General features: G+C 39.2%; 1 protein-coding gene across 8 annotated transcripts in view; it reads right to left on the reverse strand.

The window, feature by feature from the left end:
* PCBP3 (poly(rC) binding protein 3) overlaps window positions 1–18,242 on the reverse strand; it is a 99,291-nt gene that overhangs the window by 19,157 nt on the left and 61,892 nt on the right. For 4 of the 8 annotated variants that reach the window (XM_040357620.1, XM_040357617.1, XM_040357615.1 and 1 more), the window contains exons 9-13: window positions 12,541–12,684; window positions 6,436–6,477; window positions 3,931–4,009; window positions 3,528–3,587; window positions 1,276–1,328 (exon numbers count right to left, since the gene is read on the reverse strand). In XM_040357620.1, the coding sequence (XP_040213554.1) occupies window positions 1,276–1,328; window positions 3,528–3,587; window positions 3,931–4,009; window positions 6,436–6,477; window positions 12,541–12,684 (378 nt within the window). The remainder of the gene's footprint in view (window positions 1–1,275; window positions 1,329–3,527; window positions 3,588–3,930; window positions 4,010–6,435; window positions 6,478–12,540; window positions 12,685–18,242) is intronic. The other 4 variants (XM_040357622.1, XM_040357618.1, XM_040357616.1 and 1 more) reach the window with 3 other exon arrangements.

Here is an 18,242-nt window from a genome sequence, read left to right on the forward strand (position 1 = left end):
ACTTATGTTTAAGCGTATGCTCAAACAGAGATACGCTTAAACATATCTAAGATACGACGGCTTGCGCTGTCCTATCTTAGATTGCAATATTTTGGATGGCCGCTAGGTGGCGCTTCCATTGTGGTCGGCGTAGAATATGTAAATGAGGAGATACACCGATTCACGAACGTACGCCCGGCCGACGGGATTTACGTCGTTTACGTCAACATCTAAATCAATAGGCCCGTGCAGCGTACTTAGCCGCAATGCACGCTGGGAAATGTAGGCGCCCGGCGCATGCGCATTTAAAAAAAAAACGAAAAAAACGTGAGGTTAAGCCTCATTACCATAAAACACGCTTTAGGCTACGCCGCCGTATATTAGCAGGCAAGTACATTGAGAATCATGTACTTGCCTAGCAAACTTACGGCGGCGTAGCCTAAACAGGCTAAGCTACGCCGCCGCAAGTTTAAGCCTTTCTCTGTGAATCTACCTAATAGAAAGTAGCATGTTTTGCAACACCTACTGCTTTCCAATGACATGCAAGCAATGTATGGATCTGTGTTGACGGGCTTTGGGCTTGTGTCAATAACATTGATTTGACATCAGTTTGAAACACTTTTGAGATCTTTTAGAATTCATCCAGTCAAAACAGGCTCTAAAAATGTATATATTTAATTGTACTGTATGTATTCATTCACTATGCATTTTTTTTTGTTTAATCTCTTCTTTATTAATTTTTTTCTTTACATATACCATTTAACATTTTACATTTATCATGCCTTGACACTTGAAAGGTAGCTCACTACATGCTATCTTCCTTTACTATATGGTGGTTTATCCGAATCCTCCAAAAAAGAAAGAAGAAAAAGAAAGAAAAAAGAAAAAGAAAGGTGTGTGTGGGGGTGGGGGGCGGGGGTTGGAGAAGAAGTGGGTGCAAAAAGGTGTTTGTGACTATAAAGAATGTGTTAATATATGTGTATTCCTAGTGCTATATTTATTAAATTTCCTCTGTGCCTTTTTATATTTATTTATCTGTGATAAGGGGGAATATTTATTAATTGTTTATATAAAATTGTGTTTGAGATGTTATATTTATATGTATGTGTCTTCTCATTTTTTTTTTTTATATAAAATTGTGTTTGAAATGTTATATTTATATGTATGTGTCTTCTCATTTATAATTCTTCCTAAATCTGTAATATGCAGTTAACCACAGGCTAAAAGTTTGAAGCATGTTGAAAAGTAAAGACATATACCGTAGTTAAGTAAGCAAACAATGAAAATCACACTCACATCATTTGGTATGGTGAGTTCATGAGTACTTGCCTGGGGACTGGCATCCATACCTAGTATATGAAAAACACAAGTTATATGCATTAAAGGAATCCTAAGTACCCCATGGCTGATACCCCTCTGCTTCTCACCTGGTATTATTCCCCACTGTCCATCACTTCAGTCTAATGTTGTAGAAGCTCAAATTGAAAGGTGCCTTAACTTAGAGAATGCCAGATGGCTTCCAGCATAGGAAAATTACTCTGATATGTTTTATGGCAGCCATGACGTTTTTCAAATGCTACTTACCAGCCTGTGAGCTATGTCTTTCATTATTATGACAGTTCAGACACTCAGATCACTTGTGTTACAAATTACAATTCTGACCAGTGATAACTAATAATCAGCAACAAAATGCTAAATAGCATTCAGCCTCATTTATCATTTGTATTAAAGGAGAAGTACAGCCAAAGCTTGTTTATCCCTTGTGGATCACAGGAGTGTAGTTCTTTCTGCACTCCTGTGTCCCATTTTTTAAGCAGTCAGCGGGCTGAAGCCCACTGTCAGCTGACGTCACAGAGCCAGTCCAAGTTCGGGCAAGATTGTGATAATAGCGTTGGGATCCGCCCACATGCCTGGCCGGCACCCAGCTCAGCCTTTCAGCGAGCTGCTAAAAGTCTGAGCTGGCCACTCCCACCCCCTCCACAGTCCAGTGATCCAGTGAGACCCAATTGGTTACAATAAGGCAATGCAAAAGGCAGTGCAAAAGGCAATACAAAATTAAGTCAGTGTGACTTTGTATAAAGTGAACCTATAATATCCTCCTGCAAAGTAAAGTAATGGCACTAATGGTTACAAGGCACTACCAGAGTCATATTATACCTACAGAGTATGCTCCACTCCTCTTCAAAGCTCTCTTTCAGCCTCCTAAAAAGCCTACACAAATACTGTCTTTCCACACTTTGGAATTTACAAAGGGTTAGGCGCCCTCTCCCACATGTGACAGTGCCTGGGCCTGGAGATAGTACCCTGGTAAGGTGCGTTGCTTCAGCCTTAAATACCTGGTATTATAAATCCTGGGGCCTGTGACCTGGATGCCAGGGTCTAGCAACACTTGCACTGAGCACTGTATTGTGAGATAAGGATAAAATATGTGCTTTCTCCCCATGCAAGAAAGTTTAGGGTTTTCCAGGAGCACCAGAATTGTTTTAGAGATGTGGCCAGGCACTTTTAAAAATATGTGTATACATATTAATATATATACGGTAGTTTAGTTTTATGTTAGATCCTAGTTTGTTTTTGACACAAAATACAGCAACATGTAATTGTGTGGGTGTAATCTCCTTCATAAAGCATGATGTGAATGATAGCATACAATGAATAGAGAATTAAAACTGATAAATACATAGATACAAATATTAAGATTTACATAAATTGCCAACAAATACCGACAGCTCTTATTTCAGAGAATTTGATGAATGAGACTCATTATGTTACAGCCAGAAAAAAATAGTGGTTGTGTGAAGGTTGCGCATTTGGTTCAGTATGGAAAAAATATATTTCAAAACAAAAGCTTGTTGTGGACCATTAGAAATTTAGAAATGCTTTTGGGAGTAAAGCAGCAGGTCCCTAAAGCTATCAAATGTAATCTTGAATTAAACACCTTTTCTTGTTATTCAGTTATGCAAGGTACAGTTTTGTATCTATATAACAATGCCAATCATAAAGCACACAATTATGGCTGGAGAATAACTGTTATGATCCTAAGGTAGATACAACATTTCCAGTACTGAAGCTGCGTATTCCTAGTAAATAGTGTATGGACCATGAATATGGCTATGCTTGTGGACAGGAAACTAAATACATAAAAGTACAATGAAGTTTTGAAGCAAAATGTAAAGATGTATGGATTACAAACTGGAGTAAAATGAAGCAGAAATATCCAAGACAGAACCCTCCGCAAAACGATTAGCTTGCTTCCTGTCTGTCCACCGTCATGAGACAGAAGCACTAGCGAGGCCTGGGATGTTCTTAACAATTTAGTATAATTACTTTTCTGTCAATATTAAAAGGGGCTTATGGGCCATATGCTAATATTTACCTCCTAACTCTCAACTGCCATGTTTTCTTATGTACTACCATTCTCTTTTTTTTCTGGTACCTCTCTATTAGACCTGGGCCTTAGGCTACTAGCCCTCTTAACCATCGGGTCAAATATTCAGTTGGCCAATGAAGCTCTGGACTTACAAGCCTCCTAATTTGGCATGGGTTACCTGTGGACTGTCCCATCAAGTTTTGAGCTTCTTCAGAGGAATGTAAGGGCAGCTTTTCTCCTAAGGAGAAAGAAAACATATATTTAACTTCCTTGCCCTTTAGAAGATCAACATGTTTTACATTGTCTAAATAAGCCCAAAATCTGATGAGACAATGTATTCTGTTTATCACTACTTTAGTAATATTAACTATGTTTATCCAAGAAGCAACAGTACAAATCGTTTAGAGCCTAGCCTTGTGATATGATGTGCCAGCAGATGAAGCAATGAGAGCAATAATAACTGCATTTTTTAAAACAGAAAATTAATGCATAAGAAGTATAAATGAACAAAACGTGAAATGCCTGAGACGTGAGAAGAGAAAAAGAAGGAAGACTCTAGAACGGGAAAGTTGGGTACGTACCAGGGAAAGCAGGGGTGGTCTGTCCGAGGGGAGTAAAGGGGGTTTGCTGCATGGCCAACTGGTGGAGCTTGGTCAACTGCTGAGGGGTAGGAGGGACATTAGAACTAAGAAGGTTATTGTTAGAGAGTACAAGAAGTCACAGGCACAAGAAAACAGTCAAATAATAAAATAAAACAAAACAAAGCACCAGGGAGCCATGGGATACATACACAATCCAGGTGAGTGAGAACTTGGCTTAAAATCTTCAGAATGTGTAATGCAGATATCTCATGCTAATCCCTAATCACACCTCCTTCTAATAAGTGCTTGTTGTCTTCTTGACATCTACGTATCCATGCAAATCCATGTACTGCTTTTTGAGCTCATAGTAGTCACCAGTGTGATCAAAACACATAGGCTCCATTCACACCTAGGCGTATATACGCCTGACGCCCGACGCTCGATACGCTGGAGGGGAGAAATACCATTGCCCTCTATGGAGATGGTTCACATCTCCATGCCGAACGCCGAAACGCTGAAGGCCTGAAGCTCAAAACAAGTCCCGGACCCTTTTTTTCAGGCGGCTTCGGCATTCAGCATAGGAGATGTGGACCTGGGGGCTTAATGGGAGTTAAAATCGCGGCATTTTGTCGCCGCAAATCGCGGTACAAAACGCTGCAATTTGTCGCCGCATTTCGCGGGACAAAACGCCGCGATTAGGTGTGAATGCAGCCATAGGGTGCCATTATATAAAAATAAGACATATCCATCCTAAACATCCACTGAAGCATATTGCAGCATTTCTCTTCCTTAACTTATATCAACTACCAACCAGAAGAATCTACAAATCATCTACTACTTAGTGTATAGGAGGTGATATCTACATACTTACAGATTTGTTTTTTTTGTTTTTCTGTTTTAGGGACAGCTGTTTTACAAAGCTAAGAACCAGAAGGCGAAAGCCACTTGTTGCTTCCTGTCACTTAGATCATTGAATGTAAAAATAAATATAAGCTTTAAAGACCCATAATGGTGGCAGCAACGATGTTGGAGATACCTAAAGCTGTGGATCTCAGTAGTAGGATGGCATGTTCATCTACTGAGTTTTAGGGACAGGTGTTTTACAAAGATAAGAACCAGACAGTAAAGACAGCTTGTTGCTTCCCCACCTATATTACTGAATGTACAAAAAGTATATGCTTTAAAGACTTTAAAAAGTAATGATGGCAGAAAAGATAATGGAAATACGACACCTAAAGTTATGGATCTCAGCAGTAGGATGGTATGTTCATCTGGTGCTTGGTGAACTTCAGAATGTTAACAGGTGTGTTCTCTTAAATCCAATGAAAATTGTGATGTAAAAATGAAAACATTTGAAGATCTTTATTGCAAAAGTTTAAAATCTGTTGACCCCAAACTCTTCTATTAAACTTTCATGTTAATGGCCCGGATTCACAAAGCACTTGCGCCGACGTATCTCGAGATACGCTGCGTAAGTGCAAATATGTGCCGTCGTATCTGTGCGCCGTGCCCACAAAACTAAGATACGCCTAAAAACAGGCTTCATTCCACCGACGTAACTTGCCTACACCGGCGCAGAGTGGGCGCATATTTACGCTGGACGCATTTGACGCTCCCATTGATTTTGTATTCAAATATGAAAATGAGGGAGATACGCCGATTCACGGTCGTACTTGCGTACTAGTAAAAACCAGCCGAATGGGCGGCTTCTGCCGGACCAGTTGCCATACTCACGGGCCGAATGCCGGCCAACATTTGGCCTGTGTTTACTAGGCTTTAGAAGGGTAAATTAAAGGGCTTACTAACTAGATTTATTTTCTAGGGTTAACATTAATGTACAATAGGCAGTCCATAGCAACCAAGAAAAATCATCTCTCATAAGTCAAAAGCTGATGAAAGATGAAGTCAAAACAGTTGATTTGAATGAATGCAGTTTGCTCATCATTGCTTTTTAACCATCCTTAATAACCACACTTTCAATATGTCAACATGTCTTGCACTTCCTGCCTGAACCCTCTGAATTGTATATTTTGTCATGTTTAAAGTGAATAAAACATATTTCAAACTCTGTAAAGGTCTGCCTGCTGATCTATAACATATATTAGCACTCACTCTTTGTTTTAGTTAAAATGTTGGGCCGATATTGACTTTGAGATCTGTACACTGCTAAAGCTTTCCCTGAAGAACTCAGCATTCATTCTACATTAAATAGAATTTAGCCAAACCTAAACAGAACATTAGTACAAGTTTGGCATTTGTGTATACGATCTCAAGCATGTTTCTAGACACTACAAAGTATAAAGCTGGACAAACAGAACTGAGAAAGTCAAGTCCTCCTTCTATTGTGACACATATCCCATGGCTGCCCTTGGTGTAAAGATACAGAGCTCCCATCTCAGACACATTAATATTATGGTCTAATATTAATTATCAGTAACACCAGCATGCTGGGGAAGAAAGTGTCAGGAAGAAGGAGGGGATAGAAAATGAGAGATGAGAACTCACATCAGGGTGAGGGATTGCGTACTGTCCTTGGATGGAGTAGGCCTGAAACAGAAGGGCAAATAAGTGCATGTCAGCATGGCATGTCACATTTGGAAAAAAAAATCTGCAGGCATAAATGGCAGAAGACTGGATATCTTAGTATATTCCACTCAATACCAATTCCTTAACCCTGTCCATAATGCTGTAAACAAGCATGTTTCCCATGGTTCCAAAGGAATAGAATATTTTAACCATTACTGCTACCTCCCTTGGAACAGATGTTACAAGTCAAGATTTTTCCTGCAGCTCCACCTGCAGGTAAGATCTAGTAACAGATCCTGATTGTTCAGACATAAAGGTTCTCTGAGAGCTCCATAATATCTTTGTTGGACAAAATTCGGACAAGTAAATATAAAGAAAAGTAGTAGAAGGACTGCATCTTGCTTCTACAAGTACCACAGGGAGTACCACTTAAATACATGCAAGGCTAAAAATATTATACTAAACTCTACGTCTACATGTTCAGAACTTAAAGTTCATAAATTATAAGTGTGACCAACAAAAGAGTTTATTAATACATTTATACAGGCAACTCCACCTGAAAAGTATTTTGGTTATATATCCAGCATTGACATCACCAGTACTAGCCAAACAAATCATTCTTATGAAGGCACTTTAAAAAATGCGCCCTATACATCCCTCTATAAAATGTATATTACTTATGATCTTAAAAAAAGGTGTTTTCTGTCATTGAAATAAATATGTACTTGTGCTTTTTATAAAGTATATTCATAGTAACACAAATTAAAAGCTATACAAGATGTATTTATTAATAATCTATCCATTAACCATATTATTCTATCCATTAACCATATTAATCTATCCATTAACCATATAGGGGTTGGCGTGGACAAAGGGGGCGGTGCCCGTGCTCCCTTAATGGACGGGCCACCCCTGATATACACTTCATTGGTGCAGGCCTCCTTTAATGTTGCAGTTTATGGAACATTATCTTTTAATACAAACTATCTCAATACAAATACCCATACGATCAGTTTCTCAAGTTAGAACTATATAATTTTTTTGTGCTTTGATTGCTGCTTAGGGTTGGGTGTATATGTTTTCAGCCTGGGGCTTAGTTTACATGTCTTACCCCTTGGGCCCGATTAAACATCATAGCCACACTAAAGAACCAAAAAATAAATTTTGCCCGTGGGACTTTTATGAGTTATGCCAAATAAAATTGATAAGAATATTATAAAAAAGATACAAAAATATATATTAAAAAACACAGTGTATATATATATATATATATATATATATATATATATATATATATATATATATATATATATATATATATATATATATATATATATATAAATATATATATATAAAAATATATATATATATATATAAATATATATATATATATATATATATATATATATATATATATATATATATATATATATATATATATATATATATATATTCCTGTTAGTTACATATATACAAAATTGCAAGGAAACTTGAATTGGTGCATTTTTGGAATGAAGTCTCTACGCATTTTGTGGAACAACTACAAGTCATAAGACCATGTCATAAGCAAAACAAACAAATATTTATAAAATGAACTATATATATATATATATATATATATATATATATATATATATGTATATATATATATACATATACAGTGCCTTGAAAAAGTATTTATACCCCTTGACATTTTCCAAATTTTGTCATGTTACAACCAAAAACGTAAATGTATTTTATTGGGATTTTATGTGATAGACCAACACAAAGTGGCACATAATTGTAAAGTGGAAGGAAAAATCACAACTGGTTTTCAATTTTTTTACAAATAAATATCTGAAAAGTGTGACATGCATTTTGTATTCAGCCCCCTTTACTCTGATATCCCTAACTAACATCTAGTGGAACCAATTGCCTTCAGAAGTCACCTAAGTAGTAAATAGAGTCCACCTGCGTGTAATTTAATCTCAATATAAATACAACTGTTTTGTGAAGCCCTCAGAGGTTTGTTAGAAAACCTTAGTGAACAAACAGCATCATGAAGCCCAAGAAACTCACCAGATAGGTCAGGGATAAAGTTGTGAAGAAGTTAAAGCAGGGTTAGGTTATAAAAAAATATCCCAAGCTTTGAACATCTTATGGAGCACTGTTCAATCCATCATTTAAAAATGGAAAGAGTATGGTACATTTGCAAACCTACAAAGACATGTCCGTCCTCCTAAACTGACAGGCCGGACAGGGAGAGCATTCATTAGAGAAGCAGCAAAGAGGCCCATGGTAACTCTGGAGGAGCTGCATAAATCCACAGCTCAGGGGGGAGAATCTGTTTACAGGACAACTTTTAGTCGTGCACTCCACAAATCTGGCCTTTATGGAAGAGTGGCAAGAAGAAAGCCATTGTTGAAAGAAAGCCATTTGCAGTTATCAGAAAGCAATGTGGGGGACACAGCAAACATGTGGAAGACGGTGCTCTGGTCAGATGAGACCAATATTGAATTTTTCGGCCTAAAAGCAAAACGATATGTGTGGTGGAAAACGAACACTGCACATCACCCTGAACACACAATTCCCATTGTGCAACATGGTGGTGGCAGCATCATGTTGTGGCGATGCTCTTTTTCAGCAGGGACAGGGAAGCTGGTCAGAGTTGGTGGGAAGATGGGTGGAACCAAATACAGGGCAATCTTAGAAGCTAACCTGTTAGAGTGTGCAAAAGACTTGAGACTGGGGCAGAGGTTCACCTTCCAGCAGAACATCGATCCTAAACATACAGCCAGAGTTTCAATGGAATGGTTTCGCTCAAAGCATATTCATGTGTTAGAATGACCCTGTCAAAGTCCAGACCTAAATCCAATTGAGAGACTTGAAAATTGCTGTTCACAGAAGCTCTTCGTCCAATCTGACAGAGCTTGAGCCATTTTGCAAAGAAGAATGGGCAAAAATGTCACTCTCTAGATGTGCAAAGCTGGTAGAGGCATACCCAAAACGACTTGCAGGTGTAATTGCAGCGAAAGGTGGTTCTACAAAGCATTGACTCAAGGGGGCTGAATACAAACGCACGCCACAATATTTACTTGTAAAAAAAAAATGGAAAACCAGTTATTTTTCTTCCACTTCACAACTGTGTGCCACTTTGTGTTGGTCTGTCACATAAAATCCCAATAAAATACACTTTGATGAAGTCATCCATTTGTTTAAATGGCTCGTAACGCTAGCAACTCATCTCTGAGTACTGATAAAAAGTGGATTAGAGAAGGCTGCTTTTAAGACAGTTCAATTACATTAAGATTTACCATTAATATATGGATGTCCATCTGGAATTCAAGTTTTACTTTTTAACACCACTAATATTAAAAGTACAGTCTAAAAAAAATATCGTTAACAGCCCGGCTTAATCCATCTGTAGAAAATTACATAGACCTAGAAGTAAAACGTTTTCAGTTTTGACCAAGTGCCATTGGTTTCCAAGCCGCAGTAGCAGTTCACAGAATGATTGTATTTGGTGCCTGAATTTTTTCATTTGTATATTGTGCGGTATTGTATACTGGCTTTTATTTTGTTGGTCACCACAAAAACCACAGTCACAAACACAAATATCATTCGACTAACTCCTCAAACTTATTTTATGGAATACATGTCACTGTCATCACACTTCTAAGCATCTATGACTAGCTGCATGCTAGACATCAATTACAATTAAAAAAATTATAATTAAGATAACTCCCATCCATCCCTCAAATACATTTTGAAGCAAGGTGTTCCACTTCATTACCCCTCCCCTTCATGCATAGGATGAGGGACCATTAGCTCTGAATAACACTGCCGGCCTGTGGTTTTCAGCAAACTCGATTGGTCATGGAGCTTTTATGCAACTATGAGTTGTATCTGAATAAGTCGACATTACAAAACAGATTTCCAGAACAGAACTCCAGAAACCATTACAGGAAGTAATATGATAACTAGCAATAATGATCTCTTTCTGAAATACTAGCTGCCTAGCTGTCTTCGTCTTCAGTTCTAAACTGATCTGGAACAAACATGCACATCGGAAAAATGAAGGACGTCTAATCTGCATACTTATGTTAGGCCAGTGACAGAGAGATTGCTGATATCATATTTATGACAGCCAAGGAACTCATATTTTAAGAAGGAGAGGTCAACAATGGCAGAATTACCATTTATGCTTAAAAAAAACATCCTTTTTTGAAGAACCCTTTAAAGATGTTCATGGATATAAGATAAATATACAGATCTACAGAATCATATGAATATCAAGACATGTATACATATTCTGATCCTCAGAACCACAGTGATGTCATCCTGAGCCAGCCAATGCAGATGGCCAAAACCCAGCACTCAAGGGAGCTCTGTGAAGGTGAGTATTCTCTTTTTAGTTCCACTTCAAAGTGGTGCAGCAAGAGCTATTAACCACAAAATAGTAGAATAGCTTCAAGCATATAGTATTCAAAAAGACTCAATCATGAGAGAAGCATGGGGCTATCATTGCAGGCCTCTATTTGAAAATGCTAGATGTCAGGCAGTGTCTGACTTCTGTATGCTTTTGTCACAGTCCTGGAACACGCATGCTGTAAATGGGTGTCAGAACTCCTTATTTCTGTAACTAACTGCCAGGTAACTAACATTTTCAAAGCAATATTCAGTAATGTCAGCCTTCATTATTTTATCATGATAGTGTGCTTTTATTGCAGCCCTTTAAACATTCCCTCCATTAGGAAATGCTAATGCAACAATTGTGGGTTTAAATCATGTAGATACATAGCTCTTTAGACCTGCAACAGTAATCTCTCAAGCAATATTATTACTATATTATTATTATTACTACAATATTGCCACTTTAGGTGGCACTTTAGCATGCCTTAAGCTTTATGGCAGATTGATTAACCAGGCCCTGCTATTCATTATTTGTAAAGCCGCGTACACACGATCGGTCCATCCGATGAGAACGGTCTGATGGACCGTTTTCATCGGTTAAACGATGAAGCTGACTGATGGTCAGTTGTGCCTACACACCATCGGTTAAAAAAACGATCGTGTCAGAACGGGGTGTAGTAAAACACAACGACGTGCTGAAAAAAATGAAGTTCCATGCTTCCAAGCATGCGTCGACTTGATTCTGAGCATGCGTGAATTTTTAACCGATGGTCGTGCCTACCAATGATCGTTTTTTTTCTATCGGTTAGGAATCCATCAGTTAAATTTAAAACAAGTTGGCTTTTTTTTAACCTATGGATAAATAACCAATGGGGCCTACACACGATCGGTTTGGTCCAATGAAAACGGTCCATCAGACCGTTCTCATCAGCTTGACCGATCGTGTGTACGCGGCATAAGGATACTAATGGACTGACATTAATTGTTTTACTTGTTAGAGAAAATCTCTTTGTAGATGGAAAGAAAAACAAAAGCTCCTTGGTCATAAGAGTTGCTGTTTAAGGTTGTTGATATTTTTTTTTAATTCATGCAAAACTGAACAGACAATGCACCATTTCCATTTAAAATTCCATAAAGTGGTTGTAAACCCGTACATATACCCACTGAAGTGACTAGCCTCAGGTGATACACAGAGATAAAGCAAATCCTCCTACATAGGATGTACCTGTTTACCTCTCTTCCCTACAGCCTTCTGGGAAGGGGTCTGATGTTGCACACTGCACACCACAGAGAGGAGAGATACGTGTAATCTGGGACTTGAGTTAAGGTAAAAGACACTCCCTCCTCAACACAGCATAAAAATTTGAAAAATTTGCAGCTGAGGCTGTCAATCACCTTCTGTGTGCTGGAGAGTGTCAGGATAACCTGTCAGAAGTGACTAATGCAAATAGCAGAGGGAAGAGAGAGGAGATAGAAATCACACTAGGTGTTTTTGATTGAGGCTTGTAGACAGTATAGAGGAATATGCTCTGCTCATTTTTCAGAGGTTTACACCCACTTTAAAGCTTTTCATTGTGTATATAAGTATAGTGGGATCACCAGGCCAGCAGTGTTTCATGGCGTATGTTCCAATCTGATGAGTGATCACTTGTAGGATGAGAAAACATGCAAGAAAATATTTGTAAAACTAACGGGCAGAGGCTGGTGCTGCAGCAATAGGCTGAGGTTGGCAGTGGAGGCACCCAGCTGGTCCGCTCTTACCTGACCACCTGCAAAAATGACAGGGGCGGAGGCGGGTTTTGGACGGTAAGGGATTGTGGCACCTTTTGGTGGGGACTAGGAAAAGGGATAGGAGAGGGAGAGATAATATTAGAGTACCCGCCCAGAATCAGAAAACAATCACCACATGTTAACAAAGCTCTAATGGAAGTAAGCAAGACACTTAGAAGAAATGTGTGCTATGGAGATAAAGTCAGTGCTAAGATTAACTGATGAGTAATGGCTACAGGGATAAAAGCCATTAGCTGGGATAAAAAGACACAGCTTATGCACATTGATGAACACTGATTCTTTCTTAGCAATTCTACCACAGTTATCTTTTAAATGTTTCTGCTTTTCTTATGGTTGAGCCTATTAACTTTCAGTTACAAAGGATAAATGCATTGTCGGCTATTATTGTTTAGCCTATGTTACAGCTAATGTAATCTCAAAAGATGTTTCTATTGATTTAAGTTAACGAGTAGGACTAAGTGGAGTTGATTTACTATAGGAGTAAAAAATGTGAACATTGCAAAGTCAATGGTTACAACACTCATTGGATAAGATGAAGCTATATTTAATTCAATCATCAAATCACAAGCAAGAAAATGTGGACAGATACTTTACAAAGTCAACATGTTCTTCTTCTTCTTTAGTAAATTAACTCCACTGGGTCTAAAGATAAACATTACATTGTGTTTATTTTTTTGGACCAAGGTGATTTACGAGCACAGTGTTTTCACTGGGGTTGATTTGTAAGTAGAGAATGCTGACTTTGCATTGGTTTGTGCTTGCACATGATTGGGTGAGTAACATGAATACGAAAATGAATGCAAATATATGCAAGATGAAAAAAAGGGATTTGTGCTTGCACATGATTGGGTTAGTAAAGTGAATACAACTTCAATAAATGAACATTGAATTTGTAAAGTCATCATTATCTACTCCCTTCTTAAAGTGGAGTTCCAGCCAAAATGACACTTTTTAAATAAAAATACCCCTATAATACACAAGCTTAATGTATTCTAGTAAAGTTAGTCTGAAAAAGAAAGGTGACACGGTCAGCCTCGGGCAGCGGCTGGAAGGACTATACAACAATTAACCACATCAATACCAGCCCATTGTAAAATGATGTCCACAAAGGACCTCTACCGATCCGGGTGGACGTCATATGACGTCCTGGGCTTTGTGGGGGGATATCTGAATGATGCCTGCAGCTAGAGGCATCATTCAGATATCCTTCTCTTCTGCCGGGGATTCTGCACAATGTAAGAATGATCATAGCGGCGATTCCGCCGCTAGATCGTTCTTACAGGCTGCGGGAGGGGACATCCCCCCCTCCCGCCGCCATCCGGTGCTTCTCCGGGCTCTCCCGTGCCGTCGGGGGCCCGGAGAACGAATCGTCCGGCGCTGGCAGGAAGCATAGAGATGACTGGTGACCAGATGGTCACCAGTCATCTCTATAACAGTCGGAGGACCCGGGCGCGATGTGATGACGTCACGCCCGGGTCCCGGTAAGTAAACAAAGCCGCAATTGCGGCTGTTAAGCAACGGTAATCATGAGATCGGTGAATTTTTTTTCACCGATTTCATGCTTTCCAGCCTGGAGGAGAGATGTGGGGTCTTATTGACCCCGCATCTCTCCATAAAGAGTACCTGTCACACACATTCCTATTACAAGGGATGTTTACATTCCTTGTAATAGGAATAAAAGTGATGATAAAAAAAATAAAATAAAAAAAAAGTGTAAAAAAATAAATAAATATATAAAAAAAAAAAGAAATAAAAACTTTATTTTTTAACGCCCCTGTCCCCAGTAGTTCGCGCGCAGAAGCGAACGCACACGCAAGTCCCGCCGACATATGTAAACGCCTTTTAAACCACATATGTGAGGTATTGCCGCGTGCGTTAGAGTGCCAGCAACAATTCTAGCACTAGATCTCCTCTGTAAATCTAAACTGGTAACCTGTAAAAAAATTCAAAGCGTTGCCTATGGAGATTTTTAAGTACCAAAGTTTGGCGCCATTCCATGAGTGTGCGCAATTTTAAAGCGTGACATGTTAGGTATCTATTTACTCGATGTAACATCAGGGTGTCTGCTAAAAAAACATATATAATGTTTGGGGGTTCTGCGTAATTTTCTATCAAAAAAATTATGATTTGTACATGTAGGAGAGAAGTGCCAGAATAGGCCTGGTATGGATGTGTGTATAACAGCCCTGTATGGAAGTGGTTAATAACACAGTGAGTTTAAAAAAAAAAAAAAATCAAATGTGTTTAAGGGGACACAGTAGAAGGGGATGCAGGGGACTTGAAAAAGAGGGTGGAGCTCCACTTTAAGTCAAACCCACTAATTGAAATATACGGCCCTTACTAACAATGGGGATCTCATGCTCATGGCTTCTTAGAGCTCCAAATGGCCTGATACATAGATTGATTTACTAAAGGCGAATAAGCTGTTTGCTTTGCTAGGTCATTTTTCCCTAGTCTAGTAAATGAGGCGAAGAACTGCTGACTTCAAACATCTAATCATATGCAAGATATATTTTTTTTGACCTTGCATGTGTTTATGTATTCTTTGCAAAGTGAATTTTCACCACATTCACTAAGCCAAGAGAAAAATTCAGTAGCCTATTTGCCTTTAGTAAATCAATCCCATAGAATCCTCCAGCTTCACAATCTAAACGTTATTATTTCTGAGTCTCTTGGTGGCCTTACTGTACTAGTAAGGCTTTCATTGGTTTTAATCTAATCCTTTTGCTTAAATTAAACCTGCATCGAAGAAAATATTTCTAAAGTTGCTACAATAATTCACTGCAGATCATCCCTGCAGATTGTCAATAATATTCCTTAGCACTGTGCCCAAATCACTCAAAGTTCCTACTAACTTGGTGAAAGTTGGCATATGTATAAGCTATATATAGGGACCAGAGGCGTAACTAGAATCTTCAGGGCCCTGGTGCCATAAACCATGAAGGGCCCCCCTGGCTCCCGACTGTGGCCTTTCCCATTGATCCCAGGCCCTTTACTCCCATTGTGGGACCCTTTATTTTGGTCCCGCAGCGGGCCACCTTCCTGCTGTCTTGGGGGTCCCCCCACAGTGGAGGAACACCAAAGCCTAGTTGACCAAAGTACAACATTTGCGACCCTGGTAGTTCTGCGACTGGTGTCAGTAGTTGTTTATTTTTGTTGTTTTCATTTTTTATCATTTTTTACCATTTTATTTTATCTATTTTTTTACAATTTTATTTTTTAGGATGGGGGATTGGGGGGATTTGGTGAAATATTTAAACAGATGCCTGATGTCTCACTTTGATGCACAGAAAGAGAATGATATATCCCTTTCTCTGCAGCTTCAGCTGTACACAATGAATAGACAGGAATATCTCTGCACAGAGCTTCCTGTTCATTCATAAACTGAGGCTGCAGCTATGAAGAAATAAAACGATCACTGACTCTATTCATTAAGACAAGAAAGGGGCCGGTAAAAGACACATTTACTGGCCCCTTCTCCGCTCTCCATCCTGACACAGGGGGGGGAGGGAGCACCAGAGAAGCACACAGGGGAGAAGAGCAGCAGGACAGGGATATAGAGGTGACAGGAGCAGCATGTGTAGCAACCGATGTCCTCCATTTCTCTCCTGCAGCCACTGAATATCTGTGGGAGGGAGAGGAGGAGAAGCGAGCATTCAGCAGCTACATGGTCGGATCAGTTCCTCTAAATGCCGCTGCCCCCACCGTCTTCCTACCCAGGTGTACAGGGGGCCGCAAAGGCCCCCAGGAGCATTGGGTTTGGTCGCAATGGCAACCCCTGTACGTATGACCCTGTAAGGGACACTATCTCTCAATATCAATGCCTGGGCATTGCATTACAACACTCATGAAACCAAGAACTTCATTGTGAGATGGAGAAGGAGCATTCCTCCTTCCCACATACCCTGGAAATCAGGAGTTTTTTGGGATGCTCCTTAACAATAACATATTTTAACCAAAGCTGGTACATTCTGTCACTTTGGTACTACCTGTAAGGCAGAAAATTTAGTTTAGGACATTATTGGCTCTACATGTTTACTCAATAAATGTTATAATACACATTTGTACTGTCTACCAAGGGTGTGCACTAAACAGAGGCTTCGTCCCCTCCAACTTGGACTGCTCTGCCTCTCCTTTCCTAACACCTACAAAGCAATGAGAGGATCATTGTATGACACCGAGGTGTTGTTATTGGCACAGTATGCAATGGGAAAAGTTAGCGTGCTCCAGCCAGAAAAGTTGAGTTCTATTAAACCTGCATTTTGAATCTGGGGTTCCACAGTTGCATAGGGAAAGAACTGTACTATTAAACATGCACTTGTTGTCATCTTGCAGTTGCTCAATTCAAAATGAATAGTTAGACTGGAAATGTCAATTTAATCTGCTCAGATGAAAAAGTGTTGAATTTATTGAGTAAGAGCAATAGTACTTTGCTAAGGCTGGTCATACATTTTACAATTGTCTTGTACAATTTTCCTTTAGATTCACCAAAACCATAAATATGAGGTCAAACCTAAACACATAAAATTTGCATGCAATCAGGCAGGCCCTTGCACTACATAGTTCAAGGTAAATCTCAAGGAAATTGAAGAAAAAAATGGTATAAGGTATGGCCAGCTTAAAGTGTTACTAAGCCCACAACAGTAAAATCAGTCTGTATATGTACAGTATATATAGCATGCTTGTTATACTCAGTGTGGAACCTAAGGGGTTAATCCTCCAAAAAGGCTGTTTGATCCTGTCTTCTCTGATCCTCCCCTCCTTCCACTAATCCCAATCAGTCTGTTGATAGTACAGAGCCATTCTGCACATGCTCAATTTGGTGTGTATTGCTAGAAAGTTATTTCTTGGGATGTACATGTGATCAGCAAAGGGCCAATTAGCAATGTCCAGACAGAGGGTCAGGGGTCCCTTAGCCTCATAGGACAGTCCGAGTAGAATCAAAGCTCCTCTTAAAAGCTTTAACCATAAACTTATGGAAGTCACAAGACCTCTATATAACGCAGATGAAAAAAGGTATTTAGCAGTTTATGCTTACTAAAATAATTGCATTTCCATGTCCTGTGTACTGTGGGAGACCAGATATAGTGAATGCAGGGTCCTGGGTTTAGTAACACTTTAAGTATTGTAGGAGCAGCCAGATTTTTAGCAAACTGCTGTCAGACAAGTGAAAGAAAAATTTGATTGGTTGCTTTGTAGTTCTACACTATACACATTCAATGTTACTTTACTGAATCGGGCTGTCTGTATGTGTGTACATCATTTGGCTTGTAAGATGTCCTGAGTGTTCAAGTAGCACCTGTAGCCAAGATTGATTTGCACTAAAGTTATCACTTTGCTCTTACCTTTCTCACAAAGGGTGCTTTGACTTAAAGTTAAATTCCAGCTATGGCTTTTTTGCATAGTTACATATGCCATACTTTTGAGATCCCTTTGGAAAATGGAGAATCACTGTAGTAGATCACTGCTATCTTCCCGGTCCTGTATGATAAACTGTCCTGCTGCATAGTGAACACATGGGGCTGCTTGCTTGGTATGGGTGCCATTCACAGAACACCTTTCATTTTCATCAGTAAATACAAGGGGGCAGATCCACAAAGAAA

This window comes from Rana temporaria, chromosome 6 (assembly GCF_905171775.1).
Source record: "Rana temporaria chromosome 6, aRanTem1.1, whole genome shotgun sequence".
In the NCBI taxonomy this organism is placed as follows: Eukaryota; Metazoa; Chordata; class Amphibia; order Anura; family Ranidae; genus Rana; species Rana temporaria.